Genomic DNA, 18,262 nt, shown 5'->3' on the forward strand with positions numbered 1-18,262 from the left:
AAACCTCATAACTAACCCACTGAAACTCCGTGTAACCATGTCGTGCCGTGCCGACCAGTCGAGCATGCACCAATCAATATGCGAGCAGAGTCCCGACTCATCGATGTCGTCATAGATACAGCCAACCCGTGTCGGTTCTTTTTTACAGTCATGTGCGCAGCATTCCATGTTCTCTTCTGGTACGCACACAACTCTGCTTTCCTTGAGAGCCAAAGCTGTCCATCTATCTTGTTGAATTGATAGCACCAAGCCACACAAGCCTTGCACTTACATGTTGTGGCCATTGGCGTTGTGCTCGATACTGGGGTCTGCAAGGTTTATCAGCAACTGGGCAAGACACCGTTTAGTCGCCGCGTCGTCGCGCAGAACCGCCGAAAACGTGGCATCTCGGAGAGGTTCCGGAAGACATTGACGGAGAGCCTCGCGGGCTCGCGCATTGTCGCTGAGTCTAAATACAAAGCAAACAAGTCAGTCAGAGTCACTGCCTGGAGCTTCTGGAAGCACATCATTTTACCTGAGAAAACATCTGACAACATGTTTGAGCAGTCTTGCCGTTTGTTGCTCGACAAGCTGGGTAACCATGTTGCTCAGTACAGTCCCAACGGCATAGAACCGTTCATACGTAGCACAAATGTAGTTGAGACCATTATCATCCAATAGGATCTTCTGGACAATGAAGATGGCGACGGTTTTGCTAAGTTCCGATCCGGTCTCCATGATTCGTAAGCAGAGAGGAATTATCTCTGTTGTGAGCAAAAAGTTGATCACCTCTGATGAGTCATTCTTGACCAACGCGCCAATAACGCCGAGCGATGTGAGACGCAAATATTCAAAGGGCCGTGACTTCGAGGTAGTGTTGAGGAAGGGGTAAAGGTACAAAGGTATGTGAGCTGTATGGGTGATTTCACGTATTAGCATCCATCTCATTGCTAGGCTAGCAGTCGGAATAAGTTTTTAAGAAAGACTCACCGTTGAGGAACAAGGTCCTCGTTTCATTGTGAGATGCAACACACTGCAACAACGCCAGAGCATTGCAGACACGGTTAGAGGCGGCGGCTGTCAACTGGGAAGGGCTGAGAAGGGTATAGACTGAAATTATTTCCTGGAGAAGAGAAGTCATAACACCTAACACAGTAAGCTGTTTGTTAGCCATTGTACTCTTGGTCCACCAAACCAGTGCAAATCGAGTGCTCTAGATGCTTACCGAAAGAGTGCCACAGGATGAGAGCCAGCTCCTGGACCTGCTCTCTCTTTTTGCTCAGCTCCAAGAGCGCAGCCTCCCTTGTGTTTTCGTTGAGAAGATCGGCAATGAATGCCATAGTTCTTCTGTTGTCCTCTGAAACGACCATCTCGTGGCCGGCTTCATGGCCATGGGTGTTTGAAAGTCCAGCCATGGGGCCATGGTTTGCCAGCCGGTTAAAGTGCTGCTGCTGTGCTACAGATGCGGCAGCAGCCACTAGATGTTGCTGCTGCTGCTGCTGGGTCTGCTGCTGCATCCATGAGGACTCAGGTTGTGCATGGAACTGGTGGTGCTGGTAGACGTGGGCCGCGGGTATCATTCTCGGAGCGGGGTGCGGGTGTGTTTCGGCTTAGACGGCGGAGTTTCGGGTATCGCAAAGTTTGTGGCTATTTGCTTGATGTTTCCAGAGCGAGCACCAATGGTTGAGATGAAACCACGTAAGAATATTGGCGTCGAGCCTCAAGTTTCCAAAGAGCTCTTGTTAAACTTGGTTGGCTAGCGTTGTTGGTGGTGTTTGCATTCGAAGCTCGCTCGCCGGATTGATGTCTTCGTCTTCTTCGTATACGAGGTCCCGTCGATTAGAGAATAATGATGTTGGATTGATCGTGATGGTGAGGACAGATCCCACAAGTGTCGTAAACGAGAAATCGCAAGAGCAATAAAATGCAATGTGTAAAGAGGGGTTGTAGGGGGATGGTGTATTTGTTATTCAATGCTGAGCGGGTGAGGGAATTAACAGGTTCTATGTGCGATGGTCTGGCCAGGAAGTAGTTGGTAGGGGACGAGCGTTCAAGGAAGAGGGAAAAATGCAGTGTGGACTTGGGCTTGGGCTTGGGGGTTGTTTAGAAGATTTCAGATGATGGAGTAGTGCTGATTTCCTAGCCTTGTAACCTTGTGTGATTGACTAAAGAAAAGGCTGTGGAAGGAGAGAGAATAAATTTTTGGTGGCCGCAGAATCCAGGCCAAAAAGCCTGGTACCTGAGCACTTGTACCTGAACATATCCTCACTTAGGGTTAGTTATTCTAGGGCTGGTGAGCTGTGCTATTCTTACTATCAAGATGTCGAGATGACCAGTCAGGCCGTGGTCCCTTTATTCTTGCAGACGGAACTGGGAAAAAGCTAAACCACAAGACCTAATATGTTGCTAGGTTACATCTATAACTACAAGCACCTATAACTAAGCATCCTTCAAGTATTGGCTACGCATTCACCGTGGACGAGTCATGCAAAGTTTGCTTCACTACGATAGCTAACCACCCAAAAAAGCGTGTTGTTTGGCAAGAAAAAACGTATGAACAAAAGCCAGACATTGTACTTAGTTAATGCAAAAAAGAAACTATCCCCGTATAAGAGGGAGGGTACATGATTGTAGACAAAAATGAGGGAAATAATTAATTGAAGGTTTGGCTTCATAATTGTGAGGTGTGCTGTGCTGTCAATGCAAATGCGCCAGTGGAGAGTTTTGGGCAGAGGCCACCTAGAACCTAGAACCGAATATCCTTGAGAATTTGATCGGCCATGTTCTTGTATTGCCAAGTATTACCCGTCATTCTCTTGAACTGAATGCCATGGAGAGAGAGAAGAGGCACCTTGACAATAAAGATTTCGAATTCTAAAATCATGCTGCCGCCAAGGTCACTTTGTACATGTGTAGACGTCTCCCCAACTGGTGGCCGCGCTGAAGGTTGGGGTGGGTCGCGAGTGAGGCTCTCGGTTGAAATATCCGAGTTGGAGTAGCTCCGGTCCGTGGGAGCATGGCCAGGAGTCCGCGGAGAATTGCGACTAGCCTCGCGACCTTCCTCGCGCTCACCGGGGCGCAGAGTACCAAAGCTGAAGCGGCGTCTGTGGCCGGATTGGTTAGGGCTGACCGGCGGGTCAGAAACACCCTTGAGATCAATGCTTGGAGAGTGACGACAGCTGAAGCCACCTTTGATCTCGATATAATCAACGCCCAACTTGTTGAGAACCTTTTTGATTTCAGCGCGAATTTCAGGCACAGACTTGGTTGAGGTAGTCGAGACACTGAAAAGACCCTTTAGATAAACCGGTTTTGCCAATTCAGAGTCGTCAAGGCGTTCCGTGGAAAGGCCAAAGCGGTTGTTGACTTCTTGATCGGTTTCTTCGGGAACGTTGGCTTCGCGGACCTCATCGCGACGCATGCGTCGTTGCTGCAGATTTTCAATACGGCCGTGGCTGCTGCTGTGAGGAACACGGGCAGATGTTGAACGGGAAATGGGTTGTGACCTTCTCTCCATAGCTGGGCCTGCCTGGTTACTAGAATGTTCAGAGCTACCAGGCAGTGGAGGCTCTTTTTGGGTCCGATGGGAGATCCGTCGTCTCATTTCTGCAGAATTAACACTTGTGGAGCGTCCCAAGCGTTTAGACTGGCTGCCTGGTAGCCCGCCAGCTGATGGAGGAGGGCTTAGCAATGCACTGTGTTGGGGTTGGCTTGTCCCTGCCCGTGGTTGGCTACCAGTCGTCTCGCGATCATCGCGACGTCCACGGCGAATGCTAAAGCTTTTGCGAGGAGTCGATGGTGAGACGAGCCCAGGGGAATGGACTTGGACAACGGGGGGGTGGGAGCGGTCCTTATCGAGCCTTTCAGGCTCACGCCGTTTCCGTGCGCTGAAGCGACGAAGAAGACCAGCGGCGCCACTTTCTTTCTTGGGAGGCTCGAGTCGGGTGTCTGGCGGTGGCTGTGCCGTAGGTGAAATGGGTGTTTTGCGGGCCGCGACAACAGCTTCAGGGACATCGTCTTCCCCGTGAGTCCGTGCACGGGGGCGAGTTCGGCCACCTGTGGCAGCTTCGCCGGGCATCTCGTACGCGGAGGTGTTGGTATAAGCAGCTTGAGGAGGCGCAAGTTCCACGATGGAGTCTTTGACAAGCTCAGCAGACAGGTCAACTGTGCTCTTACGGGTAGGTCTTTCACGCTCTTTCTTCTCGCGGACCAAATAGTAGACTGAGACTAATGGGCTGAAAGCATTGAGGGGGTCGTTGCCCAGTTGAAGCGCTTCGGAACTTGGAACGGTGAGAGTATCTCGGCTATTGGCGGAGTTTCGTCGACGGTAAAAATCGAAACCAAAACCTCGTTTTTTCTCAGTGTCTTTTACCTGCGGGATTTCACGTTCTCTTTGGTACAAACGGACAGCACGCTGGTACTCTTCGGACTCGATGATTCTAGTGAGTTGGATCCTTATGGTCTCCGGGGAGCCAAAGTTGAAGCCAGTCATGGCGTTTATGACGTCATTGTCCAAAGGAAGCTTGAGCGGCTCACGGGCGGGAAGATAACTTTCGGGGGCGCCTGAGTAGCCTTTGACCATCCAGGGATGCGTTAGAACCTCGTGCATAGTGGCGCGCTGCTTCGGATCGGTAACTAGCATTCGTGACATTAAGTGTTTGCACTCTGCAAGCTTGTTAGTAAGTTTGACGTGTGTTGCGGCGAAGATGATGGTAGGCAGAGAGACTTACCGCTAGAAAGCCAACTTGGATAGTCAACAACGCCCTTTTTGATTTTGGCGTGTAGAGCAGGCATGCTTTGGTCGTCAAAGGGGACTTTTCCGCACACTAAGACGTAGAGAACAATGCCAAAGCTCCAGATATCAACTTCGGGACCCGTGTAGGCGCGTGCCTGGAGAAGCTCGGGAGCGGCAAAGTACAGACTGCCGCAGAAGGTGCGTAGGTGGTTGCGAGGCGAGAACAAATTGCTTAGACCAAAGTCGATGATTTTGATGTCGCCAGTCTTGCTGATGAGGATGTTTTCGATCTTGAGATCTCTGTGAACGATGCTGTTCCGGTGGCAGTAGTCGAGGGCACTGCCAATCTGGCGACTAAACTTGCGGGCTTGCTTTTCTTTCAGCTTGCCATGGGAGATGATATAGTCGAGCATTTGACCGCCATTCACATACTCAAAGAGCATGTACCAGTGGTAATTGGTACGCACGACATCACGAAGGCCACAAATGTAAGGATGGTACAAAAGCGTGACAATGGCAGCCTCGCGGGCAGTGCGGATTTCCTTGGATTGGTCAGCTCGTTCTTTGTCGGCTTTGCTTTGGTGGTTTTCATCTGTTGAGCCGCGGGGAATGATTTTGCAGGCGACCTAAAGTGACAGAGAGAGGATCAATTAGCCAGATTCAGACACGGAGATGAGAGAGCGGCTAAGATGTGATTTCATCAACGACTTACCTGTTCACCGCCATCTTCCTTTCTAGCAAGCTTCACCTTGCCCATACTGCCAGCGCCGATGGTCTTGCCCAAGATCCATTTGCCCGAGGCGGTGGGGATACTGGTACGCGACTTGCTGGGTCTTGACTGGTGATGGGAGGAGTGGTGCCCAGAGCGGCCCTCGTGGCTCGAGGCGGGGGCAGCGCCATTGGGCGGTGCGGCAGTCGAAGTGGCTTCGGGCATTTCGGCAGAACGACGGTGGTGTTGTTTCTGGTCAGACTTTGAGCTGGTGCGGCGATGGGGACGGCCGTGTTCACTTAGAGGAGGGTGGGGATGGTTGGTTGGGATGGAACGATTGTGATGGGTTACGCTGGAAGAAGAATGCGCATAGGCCTGTTGGGGGCGAGGATCGAAGGCGGGGCCGGAGCGGGAGGAGGAACGCCGGCGGGAGTGGTGCTTGGAAGAAGCTGAGGGGCTGTCGGGGGTCTGGTAGTCGGAAACTGAGCCTGAGCCTGAGCCTGAGCGGCGATGATGCGAGCGGGATTGCTTGGACGAGGAGCGGTGGGCGGAGTCGTGTCGACGTGAGTGAGATTGAGACTGAGATTGATATTGAGAGGAAAGCGTCGCAGTCATGGCGGCTGGGCAAGCAAGCTCACAGAAGCGAACATGCACGATGTGACGAATGGAAATCCGCCGGGGGCATGAGCATGGACGAGGAGGAGCAAGGCAGCCTGGGGAATGACAATGAGACTGGGCTCAGTGCACGCAGCAAGCAGAGTAAAGGGCGAATAGCGGGTGGACGGTGACAGGCAGGGACAAAACGTGGCACACGCGAATCTGGTTGAGCAAAAAGACAAAAAGGCAGAAGGGCAAAAAGGGGGGGGGAGTAGTAGTACTTTGTGCTTGGGAGCGTGTCAGGTCAGGCGATGGGATGGCGGGCCAGCAAAAGAATGCGTTGGGCGCCCAGCGTCAGTGAGTGAGTGTGGGTGATGATGAGAAACAGAGCGGAGCGGGAGACCAAGAGCAAAGCGGCGGCGGGCGATTTGTTGGAGATTCAGAGGCTCAAAGGCTCAGATGGCAGATGGCCGATTCGATTGCAGTTGGCAGAGGGGAAAAGACAACGGCTCGATTCAGGAGGGAGGGCCAGCAAACTAATGGGACGAGAGGATGCGAGGTTGCAGCTGCAAGCGAAAGCCCAAGCAAGTACAGACGTGTTAGCAGCTAAGCAACTATGGCTGCGTGTACATAGAATAGTTGCTAGAATAAGAGTATATGGGGGTAGCAGTGGAGTGGACACGCCGAATTGGCTGGCAGACACTGCTGTTGGGGCGCTTTTTTACAGGGGCTAATTTAATTCGGGCTGTCGTGCCAGAGGGAGGAATTTGCGACCATGCCATTCAGTCGGAGCCGCATTCGTTGGCGCGACGGCCCAGCTGGTTTTGGTTCATTGGGCCAGCTGGTTCGCTATGGGTTTCTGCTCGCTGTTGCAGCACTCGTTACAGGACGAAGACGGGAGCAACAAAGCTTCAAAGGGGGCCGGCCGACGTGGCTGCATGGAGATGCGTATGCACACGTGCACTATCGATTCAGTTGTTTCTACCCTACTCGAACTCCTATGCCCAATCACGTGTCTCTCTTTCTTGTCCAACGTATTTGTGGGCCCATTGACTGACACAAGTCTCGAGTCTCGAGCTGGGGATTCTTCACCAACTCGACTTCATCTATTTATTCCTAGATCGATGTGGCTTTCTGGCCATGCTTCAACAATTCTAGCTAACCCAATATCCCCTGAACCTGCTGCCACCCGTGCAAAATGTCTTCAAAACGCACATGGTCTGCCTACGACCACGAGTCTAGCGAGGCTCCTTTTGCCGTCTATGGTTCGCCCATCCCATCATCGCAGAACGATCGAGGAGCCTTTGTGCCACTGCATTTGCAAGAGGCACGGGATGATAAGGGCAGACGAAGGTTTCACGGTGCCTTTACTGGAGGGTGGAGTGCAGGGTATGTCTACAAGCTAAAAGAAAATACTCTCATTTGTGACCATGGCTTCTCCTCCCTTTGACACAACATGCATGGCCTAGATCTAGCTAAAATCAAAGAAATCATGCTACAGGTACTTCAACACTGTTGGCTCCAAGGAAGGCTGGAAGCCCTCGACCTTTGTGTCGAGCCGCACGAACCGTTCAGGAGCCATTGGTGACCAGACCAAAGGGCATTTACAAAAGCCTGAGGATTTTATGGATGAGGAAGACGTGGCAGATGCCCAAGCCTCAGCACAGTTGCACATGGTCGATGCGCCTCAATCTTCCGTTCTGCTTGGAAAGGGCTCGGAATCTTTGTCGCCTTTGGAGCTGATGCTTCTTGGACAAGCGCCTCGAGAGACTACAGGGCATCGTCTTTTACAAAAAATGGGCTGGAAGCCTGGCCAAGGCATTGGTCCCAAGGTTCTCCGTACTGCCCGTCTTCATTTGGGCGGCAGTACTGCACTTTCTGACTCCAAAGACTCTACACTTGGCCAAGAACACCTGTTTGCTCCAGATGATATTGATGTTGCGACGGCCAATCGCAAATCGACTCGTCATGGCTTGGGATATCTTAATAACGACTCGGGGACACACCAAGGTTTGCTGGGTCTTACTGTCCAAGACCGGGATGATGAAACTCAGCCCATAAAAGGCCGGATACGCATGTCAAAATCTTCTTCGTCATCAAGACAAAAAGAAAAGGTTGCACCTCTTGTCGGAGTGTCGTTGGGCGAAGATGACGAAGACTACGACGAGACTGACCTTGGGCCTCGCATCAACTACAGCAAAACAAAGCTGGCCAATGATGCCAAAAAAGCCAAAAGAAAGCCCACCTCCAATCTTTCCAACAAATCCACCCTCAAGCGCAATCCTGTTGCTCTTGGTCAAAGGGTATCATGCACACTACCAGGCGGCTTTGTATCGGCCTTGCGGTCAGCGACTGTAGTAGAGGAGCAATCATCTCGGGATTACGACCCGCCAGTAGTTCCCAGTGGTTGGACTCCCATGGTTTCTGCTTTAGAGAACGGAAGCTCGGCCCGTTCTGTGCAACCTACGACGGCCTTACAGATGCCACAGTATCGCGGGGCCGTCCTTGGTGAAAAGCAGCTTCTAGGCCAATCCATATTTGACTTCATCACCCCAGAAGCTCGTGCACGACTAGCTATAGTTAGTGGAAAGTCGGATCTCCCTGCGGCTGGTGGCAAAGCGATTCCAACGAATGATGATGCTCCAGTATCTGTCGGGGATGTGTACGCAAGCTCGCCATCACTGGATCGCGAGTCGGCGTTGGCAGCCTTGACAAGAGCAAATACATTGGGTGGTCCGTACCACAACGACGAGGCCAAGAAGAAGAGATATACATTGTACTTGAAAGTGCAAGCCAAGCAAGTTGATGTTACTGACATTTCACCCGACCTGTCGTTGGCTGAGCTCAGGCTCGAGCTAGCAGAGTTTTACAATTGCGCTCGTATATTCAGGCCAATGACAGGTTTCATGGCATCTCGTTTTGCTCCCTCATCCAGATCACCAGGCGATAAAGACTCTGACACACGGCCAGCAGTAAAACATGAGGATGCTGCTATCGAAGCTGCGAAACTGGGCATGTACGGAGCACTAACGAGGTCTATACAGGGATTTAGCCCAGTCCGGCTTCTGTATAAGCGATTCAACATTGTGGCCCCATCCCACACAGTTGTACCGCCCGAGTCTGAGTCTGGGCCAGCCCGTGATTCAGATGCCACAGTCGACTTGTCGCACGAAGCGAAGCAGGAGATGGGTGCCATGAATGATGGGCAGCCGGGCCAACAACATGGGCGGGCAGCAGAGGTGGCAAGCCGGCCGCCAGAGGATGTTTTCCGGTCGATATTCGGAGAAGAGGAAGAGTGACTTGACTAGTACAAGGGCGTGGGTGTACCCTGTTGGCAGACGCACGCTCTGGTTGTGACACCAGGTGTAATTACAGAAAAGCGTGCTTGGTCCATGGAGGAACAGGGGGCCCGAGTTACCTGCACCGACATGTTGTAGCGAAGATAAATCGGTCATCACATCACACGCAAAGGTGAATAGTTTTCATCTCGGGCTTTTTGGTGACGATGGCGCGTGTGTATGAATGTAACGGGGGGCTTTTTCTGTACATTTTTATGTGCATGCCCCCATACTTGCACATGGGGGCTAGCGTGCACACCGCCTATGCTGGACCAAGAAAGATAGTGATGGCCGGGCCTCGATGTTCTGGCGGCAGAGCAAGCCAGCGCGAGTTGTCCGTGGTGTAATTTCAAAAGATCTCACAGTTAAATAAACAAGATCCTTTTTTTACGTCCAAAAGCTAAGCTTACAAGTCATAAGAATTGGTCTTTTCGCGCCCAGGAAATGAGGCCTAGTCACCACCGTAACTTGTAACCCGTAACCTAACCCACAACCCAGCCATCCATCCAGCCAGCCAGCAATCGCACCAACAAATCACAACCCATCTCTTGTTTTCTTACCGCTTCCTGCTCTGCAACAGCCAAAATTCAGGTCCCAGCTCTTGTTTTGCTCGCTTCTCTTTTTGCTTGTATTTTTCCCCCGGCCATCTGCTCTCGCTCTTCTCCCAAACTGCCAATACCTCCCTCCTCCTCTGCCAGCGCCCTCCAGCCCATCCATTCCATTCCATTCCATTGCCCTCTTGCTGCAACCCAATCCATAACCCAGTCGCGTAGTGCTACTTGCTGGGAACCCTCCAAACCCGTCCCGTCGTCTTCGCTTCCTGCCCTTTGCTCGCCGCTTTTCGCAGCCACGTTGTCTTCGTTACAAGGCATCTCGATTATCACGGGACAGCCCTCCGAGGCACAACCCACCAGCGATCTCGTCGGCGACCATCGCAATCGTAGCCCAGACCTCGCCCGCCTCCGCCAGATCCCCCTTTCCCAGGCCCAGGGCCAAACCCAGACCCAGACGCCAGCCAAAGCGCCACCGCCTGCCTCTGCCCATCGCCAACCACCACCCCCTGGATATCCAGCTTCTGAGTCCTGCTCATCCCGGCCACCGCCTTTCTCCAAACTCCCTAATCCCACCTCAGACTCTGTGTGTGCGTGCGACCCGGAACCGCACTTGCGACTGCCCACTCCTCAGCCGCCGACTCGCGCCGCCCTGCCGCCCGCTCCTGCTGCCGCCGCTGCTGGTCAAACCTTCTCGCCTTCTGCCCTGACCGCCCTCTCCGACGACCTCGCTTCGGCCCCCTGCTATTCGCCTGACGTTGCGCCCACCCAAACCCCCTCCTGTCCCCCCGACTCACCGCCGTCCGCCTCATCCGCTGTCGACCCGGCCTCTGCTTCCTCTGCCAACAACAACATTATTATTAACAACAACAACAAACCACCCCCGAGCCGCAAGGACGACGATCTTGAACCTCCCCCCGCCTACTCCGAAGGTTCCAGTCCCCTCCTTTCTTTCACATACATCATGTCTGCTGCCGGTGGCCCGTCCAGTCTCATCACCCAGGTGCAACAAGGAGGCCCTCCTGTTATTCCCGTGGGAGATGTTGGCGCCGATGAGTCCATCACCATGGACCTTCGAGGCACCCGCTTCGTCCTGTCCCGTGACGAGCTGTTGACTCTTCCGGAGTTTGTCCTTCTTTCGCTGTTTCCCAACGGTCTATTCCCCGATGGCCAAATGGGAGGCTTTGGCGACAGCGACACAATCCATATTGACGTAAGACAATTCTCCATTGTGCTTTTGCTGCCATTCTAACCACCAATGCTCTATCTAGTACGACCCGACTTCTCTCAACTACATGCTAGAATTCTTCCGCACGGTCGCCCAGTCTATCCCTCCAGAGCTCTCCGACACTGAATCAGCCGATGCCATATCTACCAGAGACGATGCCCGTAGAGCTGGAATAATTGTCCTCCGGGAAGACCTAGATTTCTATGTCATACCGCCGCGTCCCGATATCTCGCCAGAGGCCATGCTAGACGTGAAGCGTGCTGCCTCCCGCATGCTTCTCGCACAGGACGGCATCTTCTCTGGCTTGAAACGCAGCGACGAACCTGGTACTACCGAGGCGCATCTCATTGAAATGCTGACAGCTGGGTACGCCGTCTTTTACCCTCACACACACTCTCTCTACTCTCGGTGCTTCACGCCTTAATTGCTGTCCATATGCTAACACTGTTCCCAGGGGTTTTGACCATGATGATCGCTGGGGCCATCGTGCAGGTGAGCCTAATAAGACAGTCATCTGCAGCCTGGCGCTGGCCCGCCTCAGAAGTGATATCCGAGGTAACGATGTCGGTAACAATGCCGTGGGGATGGCCCAGAAGCTTCTTCTGTTCTGGCGCAAGCCTGCGCGTCGCTGCTGGTGGGAGGGTGTCGAGCTCCAAAATGTCGAAGCTGTTGATGGAGTCTTGAAGGTTTGGATCCGCCGTGTGTGGACCCTAGAGATGAGTGTTATCGGTCTGCGATGAGCCATTGAATCCATTCCACTACTACACTTGACAAGATATGCGCTTTGCACACAAGCCCAGCCAGATCTTTGCTCCTGATGGCCGAACCTTTGGTGTTATATTCGCGTCCTCTCAACTAAACATCCATCCAAATGTTCTTCATTAATGGGTGTTTTCATTCAGAAGGCTCAAGTTTCTGTCACGTTCTTCGTTTTTTTACTGTTCAGTTTGTCTTTCCATCGCCACCCTGCCGTGTCCCATGTCACTCCCTATTCTTACATCATTGTGTGTTATGTATATGAAAAACCAGCACAACCATGTTTATTCGTTCGACTATGCTCATGTTCGCTTCACAACTACACAAGCCTGTCCATTTCTCGCTCTTTTCGTTGCGTTGATGTCATATTAAGAGGCTAAACTAAGATCAAATATCCAATAACTCGACATCTTTACTCCTCAACCGTCTTAATGCACTCCCACTCCCCGCCCAGATTCTCTTTCCAAAGCGTGACCTTGTTGTCGGCGCCGCTGATGGCCAGAACATTGCCGCTCAGTGACCAGCTGACCTTCCAAACAGCGGAATCAAAGTTGAGAACCTTGGAAGTCCACTTGCCCGGATTAGCAGTGTCAGAGGTCCAGATGCGGGCAGTCTTATCCTGAGAAGCAGAGGCAATGTAGGACTTCTGTAGAACAGTGGGTGACCAGGCAACATCTCTGACCCAGTCCATGTGGCCTGTCAGTGGGTCTCCATCCTGAACGTATGACTGCGATGCCACATCAAAGGTCCATAATCTCAACGAGTTATCGCAGCCGCCAGTCACAAATCTCCGGATTCCCGTGGCAGAGGGCGTAGGGGTACTGCTAACAATGGTTCCAGGGCTAGTGGCGGGCGCCCATGACACCGAGTTGACACCAGATCCGTGGGCCTGGAAAATCTTATGGTCAAAGTTGTTGTCCTTGAACTCGAGCACGCTCACAAAGCCGTCGGACGAGGCACATGCGAGGAGACAGCCCGACTCATGTGGCGACCATGAGACGATGTTGACGGATGCCTTGTGGAGCGCAAAGTCAAAAACCTTTTGCCATTGGTTATTCTGCTCGCGCCAGATAAACACCTTGCCGTCGTATCCAGCCGACGCAAGAATGTTTCCATACTTGGGGTGGGCCCAAGAAACACACCATACCGCACCCTCGTGACTGTATATACGCATCAGTACTATTTCTCGGCATGATTGTAGACTAGCATTGTCGCCTAGGTTGTCCTTACCCTCTTAGTGTCTCGAGAAGACGTTGTGATTCACCCTCGATTTCGAAAATTTTGATTGTGCGGTCGCTGGAACAGGTGGCAAGTCGGCGGCCATAGTAGTCGAGAACGGCATCGTGCTGTAAACAAAGCTAGTCAATTACCCTGCTATCTAAAGCCGACACACACCATCGGGTATTCGTACAATCATGTCATCGTGGCCAGTGTTCGAGATTACTTGCGACACCTGTATTCCCCAGTGTTAGTTTGTGCCATGTTATTTCGAGCGAGATTGTGAAGTTCGTACCGCGTTGTTCTGCGATCTAGTCTCCATTGTAGTTCAGAATTTCGGGCAAAGTTCGTTCCTGGGGCTCTAGTGAGTCGATGATGCTGTGTTTATCGAGTATCAAGGTCAGCCCAAGGTATACATACGTTTCAATAACGTGGTCAACAGTGCCTGGAGATTGATAACACTGATGTAGTTAAGTTGAGCTGGACGCTTAGCTAAGTTACCAGCCTTGTAGTCCAAGCTCTCCAGATTAGGCCACGTCGTTAAGTGGGGCTCTACACTAAGTAGCTTTGTATACATGTGACACATAACCCAGGTCAAATATTTTTGAATACAATAACCCTAATGGCTTCGTCCTATTGAAGTCAATATGTGAAGCTGCCACGCCATTGGCGGATGGATATGGTTGAGGTTGATGTTGCATCACCTGCGCTGCTTCTGTCAATGAATGCATTTATCAAGAAGTAGGTAGAGTTGGAGTCTGACATTAGTTTACTGCATACATATTTTGAAGGAGCTTTTTGGTTAACTAGTTGTTGGTTAGACCATTCTGGAACAATAATGAGTAGTTAGTTAGTTGGCTAGTTGGTTGTTTATGAAAAACAAAAGGTGCACATGCAATGTGACGTATACGCACTTGTTTTAGCTGTTGCCGAGTGGGTAAACAACGGGTGATCATGGAATTAGACCAACCTCGGCCATAGTTATGATGTATTGGACATACGTAACTACACATCTAAAGAAGCCATGTGCCAGTCACAACATTTAATATCTCGCGTCCATCAACTACCACTTCTCTGTACCCCTGATTACTTCTACACATCCATCATTTATCACCACAATGTCGGATGGTCTTTGCGGAGACTCAACACCCTTCAAGGGGCTTGTTGCACACCAAACTAAAGACAGCAGCCTACAACGCGGGCTACGAGACTCCGCGCCATCCCAACCCACCGCCGTAGGTGCACTTAATACACCCAGACCATCGGCCATACGGGCCTAATACTAATATAGAGGCAGTCTTTCCGAAACAATGCAGCCGGGCTGAATGGTGGCGATGATCTATTTGGAACCTTCATGGGCGATGCCTCTTCGTTGCAGCTACAAAGCAATGAGCTGCAGGCACCACAGATACAGACACATCCGCAGTATAATATGATGGTACCGGCTCAGCACTTTCAAGCTACACCTGCTATACAACAGCCGCATACAGCCGCACCGTCGGTGAACCATCAAGCTCCCATACCAACGGGCATTCATCCGTCCTCACTGGCAATGCCAAACCCCACCCAAGGACAGTTGATTGGACAAGAGCCAAGACACTTCGCTTCTCCTATAATGGCGGCGCATATGTATAATCGGAGCATGCCACCAATGCAACAAGCTACTCCTCACATGGCGCCGTTAAATTCTCTCGATGTCCAGATGGAAATGGACAAATGGTTAGCAGCCAACGCGGCGGTTGTACAAGGCTCAGACCAAGGGATAGGTGCATCAAGTGTAGAGCAAGACTTCAGCGAGGTCAACGATATCATGGACCAACTAGCTGAGAACCTGTCCAGAGATATGAATATCAAATCAGCCGCTGAAACAGAAACATTGCCGCCAAAGAACTCTCTGCGAAAGGAGACAGACGTCGCCCTTCCCACCATGGACTCTGCGCCAGACACTGAAAAGCAAGCATCTAATGTTGAGAAGCCAAAGCCTTCTGATATTTCTGAAGTCGCGCGACAGATACTTGATTCTGTGGACCATGAAGACGACGAGAAATGGAAAAACTCTTCCTTCTTCGCGCTGATGCGGGACTTTCGAGATGGGAACAAGGAAGTTCTGGACGACAAGATTCTTGATACAAAGGCGCCTGCATTGCCATGAGTCAAGATAGTTACAGATATGTAGTTGCTCAATAATTTACATGACCAAGGAAGATAGACCACACACATGCATACAAGTCCATGCATGTGCATTTGCATGTGCATTTGCATTCATATGTCCTCGTTCCACTTGTATGGTTGTTTGTACTAGGGATTGCGCTATCTACGGAGATGAAACCCGACGGCAAATCTCAAGGCTGCACCCGCTATTTCATTTCAAGTCTGCAATCCGAAAAAGGGGATCGTTGAAGACGCCGATAACGATCCTCTGATATCAACCTGCATTCAAAGGGCGCAACTTGTGAAATTTGACATCCGTGGGTGGTCTAGAACCGCAATTTTCGGGAACCCAAAATGGGTTTCAGGGCTTTATCAGCACAAAAGCCCCCGCCATGGCTGCGACCAACCCTAGTCTGGCACATCAAAGAGTCTCCTTTAGGACTAGCAGCTACGGTGTGTGACTCACACCAGGCCCCAAGAAAACCTGCGCCCCGACACCGGCCAATCAAAAACGAGGTAGGCCGCGCACACAACCCCGTTAGCCAAGAGGGGCGTACTGGGAACTTGGCAAAACTAGCAGCATTAACTATTTTGTATGTGACTGTTGCGTATATTTGTTAGCAATGTGTATTCTGTGCCCGTACTCGGTACTACCATCCTAACTTTGGGCATGTCGCACCAAATGGACTACAAAACCTCTACCAAGCGCCACTCCATTCTGCCTTTGGTTTCTTTTTCTCTTCAACCCAAATGCACACTACATACACTCATCGAAAATCCAGAATACATCAGCCAAGATGTGTTAATTAATTTGCTCCCGCTTCGTTAACTCCCATTTTTTAAATTTCTTTTTTCAAAATACGTCAGCTCCTCCTTTCTAGGTCGATCTGAACTCTCTTTCCACGACTTTTCGTCTTCGAGTTCTTCTCTTTCACTCAATCCCAAGGCTTTTCGGTCTTGTATTTACAATCATCATGGCTCCCCTCCAGTGCTCTCAGCCTATTGGCAACACCTGCGCCCCAACATACAACGAATCCAGACTCTGTCTAGCTTCCTCTTCATCTAGCACATAGAAGAACTACACCCAACCACAGATAGTGGCTACACTAACTTCATCCCAACTGCTCAACCTGCATATCGCACCACGGCCCGGATTACATACAAACCCATACACCGTACTACACATCAAGTGTTTTCTCTTGTCAGAATAGTGACCAGCACACCAAACATTGTCGGACCATTACATAGCATGGACTTTTCAGGTATGTCAACTATTCTACTATACTTCCAAACTCGCATACTGACTTTCTTTTATAGCCATCGACCTGAACGAAATCGCCATGTTGGATAGCCATTTTGTACCCGTGACGGAGGGCTCCCACGGTATGTCCACTATTGGGACTGTTTCGCCTCATGATCTGGTGCTTTCGGACAGCTTTTCGGCGCCGGGCTCCTCATCTCTGACGGCTATGACTACTCCTTCCCTATATGATAGCTCTCCTCTGTTTGAGGTGTCTCCTGGCTTCACGACCGGTGAATTTGATGCCTGTGGCTCCAACTGGTACCCCCTCTTCCCAGTGGAACCCGTTGCTTCAAAGGATCCCGTTCTCGATTCCATGATTGCCTCACCAGTCTGTATCCCACTGTCGTCGCCTAGCATGGCCAGTGATATTCTGCCGGTCTCACCCGTGGACCCCTGCAAGCAGGTCATGACCCCCATTCGTCGCAAGAAGACTGCAACTTCTTCTACCAAACATTCTGCAGCTGCTGGTGTAAATGCTCATCGCCGTACAAAGCCTCTTCCCCCCATTGTGGTGGAGGATCCTTCTGATACCATCGCAATGAAGCGTGCTCGTAACACCCTTGCAGCTCGCAAATCGCGTGAACGCAAGGCTCAACGTCTTGAGTCCCTTGAGGAACGTATTGTTGAGCTGGAAAAGGATCGCGATCACTGGAAGAAGTTGTACCTTGCCTTGTGCGCTGCACAATCCCCTCTCGCCTAAAAGCTTTTGTTCTCGGTTTTTGTTTGCTAGCATTTATTCTGCTACATAATTATCGTTTCTGCTTTTTGTTCCAATCCTCAAAGATTCCGTTGTATTTTTGTTTTTGTCCTTGGTAGTACTAGTCGATAAGAATATAGTCGTGAATTAAGATTTAGGTTCTCATTGTTGACGTCTTGTACATCTGTAATACTCTTGGCTTTTTGCATAGTGGCTGACTTTGTCGGTCTAGTCGCACCACAAGGTGATGAATGTGGAATTCATCGTTAGCCCAAGCACCGCTACATTGAAACAGGTTGTGGAGAGCGAAAGACTTGTACGAATTAACCCTTGAAACAATCCAAAGCTAGGGAATAATAAGGGTTGATACGTTTTGATGCAAGCTTTGGTTACACTGGCGATAAACTCATTCCTAGCCTCGTAGTATTTCGCCTCTACAGATACTCTTCTCTAGTACAACAAAGCTACCTCTTGATTCACCCCTATACTAACTTATACCTATCACTCTACTATTTAAAACTACGCGACCATGATACAACAAAACGAATCTACCCACTGCGAGCGATAAGAACTAGTGCTGATGTTCGAACTTGGCCTAGCTGCACGAAACATGCAGAGAATGAGACGCGTTTACCACCGACATGATCGCCGTTGATACATTATGGAAAGCCATGTGCTACGGACGACACGATTATATTATGCGTTCTGCTTGAGTGTGCCAACACGGCCGTCAAAAGCAATAACTTTCATAACGAATGGCCTGGTGATGTCTGACAGGGCTACTCGAGCGTTGCTGGTACCAAGACGCGATCGAATGGCTGTTATTACCGGTTGCCACTGCGGTGACTACGATAACTGACATTCCGTTGCTTTGGAGAGCTTTTGTCACGATCGATATATTGCCGCACCGGTCGACATCTCAGCTGTTTCAATTGATTCGATGGTTGATACTGGTTATCACTCAACTGTTTATATATCTCTCTGGAAGACACGTGGGAAT

The 18,262-nt window shown here is 50.9% G+C and overlaps 7 protein-coding genes across 7 annotated transcripts; 4 read left to right on the plus strand and 3 right to left on the minus strand.

The window, feature by feature from the left end:
* Positions 1-267: 267 nt before the first annotated feature.
* BROUX77_002565 (uncharacterized protein) lies at positions 268-1,559 on the minus strand (the record flags this gene model as incomplete). The annotated part of the gene is made up of 4 exons (XM_073747119.1): positions 268-448; positions 515-890; positions 970-1,125; positions 1,205-1,559. 4 exons carry the CDS (start codon positions 1,557-1,559, stop codon positions 268-270), a joined length of 1,068 nt encoding a protein of 355 aa, XP_073607647.1.
* Positions 1,560-2,725: 1,166 nt separating this feature from the next.
* Positions 2,726-6,038, minus strand: BROUX77_002566 (uncharacterized protein; the record flags this gene model as incomplete). Its single annotated transcript, XM_073747120.1, has 3 exons — positions 2,726-4,644; positions 4,710-5,340; positions 5,427-6,038. 3 exons carry the CDS (start codon positions 6,036-6,038, stop codon positions 2,726-2,728), a joined length of 3,162 nt encoding a protein of 1,053 aa, XP_073607648.1.
* A 1,180-nt stretch (positions 6,039-7,218) lies between these two features.
* On the plus strand, positions 7,219-9,319 carry BROUX77_002567 (uncharacterized protein; the record flags this gene model as incomplete). Its single annotated transcript, XM_073747121.1, has 2 exons — positions 7,219-7,409; positions 7,522-9,319. 2 exons carry the CDS (start codon positions 7,219-7,221, stop codon positions 9,317-9,319), a joined length of 1,989 nt encoding a protein of 662 aa, XP_073607649.1.
* A 1,656-nt stretch (positions 9,320-10,975) lies between these two features.
* On the plus strand, positions 10,976-11,877 carry BROUX77_002568 (uncharacterized protein; the record flags this gene model as incomplete). The annotated part of the gene is made up of 3 exons (XM_073747123.1): positions 10,976-11,122; positions 11,181-11,545; positions 11,592-11,877. The coding sequence occupies 3 exons, from the start codon at positions 10,976-10,978 to the stop codon at positions 11,875-11,877; spliced, it is 798 nt and encodes a 265-aa protein (XP_073607650.1).
* A 428-nt stretch (positions 11,878-12,305) lies between these two features.
* On the minus strand, positions 12,306-13,433 carry BROUX77_002569 (uncharacterized protein; the record flags this gene model as incomplete). The annotated part of the gene is made up of 4 exons (XM_073747124.1): positions 12,306-13,053; positions 13,124-13,239; positions 13,305-13,346; positions 13,407-13,433. 4 exons carry the CDS (start codon positions 13,431-13,433, stop codon positions 12,306-12,308), a joined length of 933 nt encoding a protein of 310 aa, XP_073607651.1.
* Positions 13,434-14,229: 796 nt separating this feature from the next.
* BROUX77_002570 (uncharacterized protein) lies at positions 14,230-15,263 on the plus strand (the record flags this gene model as incomplete). Its single annotated transcript, XM_073747125.1, has 2 exons — positions 14,230-14,346; positions 14,409-15,263. 2 exons carry the CDS (start codon positions 14,230-14,232, stop codon positions 15,261-15,263), a joined length of 972 nt encoding a protein of 323 aa, XP_073607652.1.
* Positions 15,264-16,511: 1,248 nt separating this feature from the next.
* On the plus strand, positions 16,512-17,265 carry BROUX77_002571 (uncharacterized protein; the record flags this gene model as incomplete). Its single annotated transcript, XM_073747126.1, has 2 exons — positions 16,512-16,524; positions 16,580-17,265. The coding sequence occupies 2 exons, from the start codon at positions 16,512-16,514 to the stop codon at positions 17,263-17,265; spliced, it is 699 nt and encodes a 232-aa protein (XP_073607653.1).
* Positions 17,266-18,262: the final 997 nt, after the last annotated feature.

Source organism: Berkeleyomyces rouxiae (assembly GCF_048999995.1).
Source record: "Berkeleyomyces rouxiae strain 22BRR77 chromosome Unknown BrBRR77_ptg000002l, whole genome shotgun sequence".
Lineage (NCBI taxonomy): Eukaryota > Fungi > Ascomycota > Sordariomycetes > Microascales > Ceratocystidaceae > Berkeleyomyces > Berkeleyomyces rouxiae.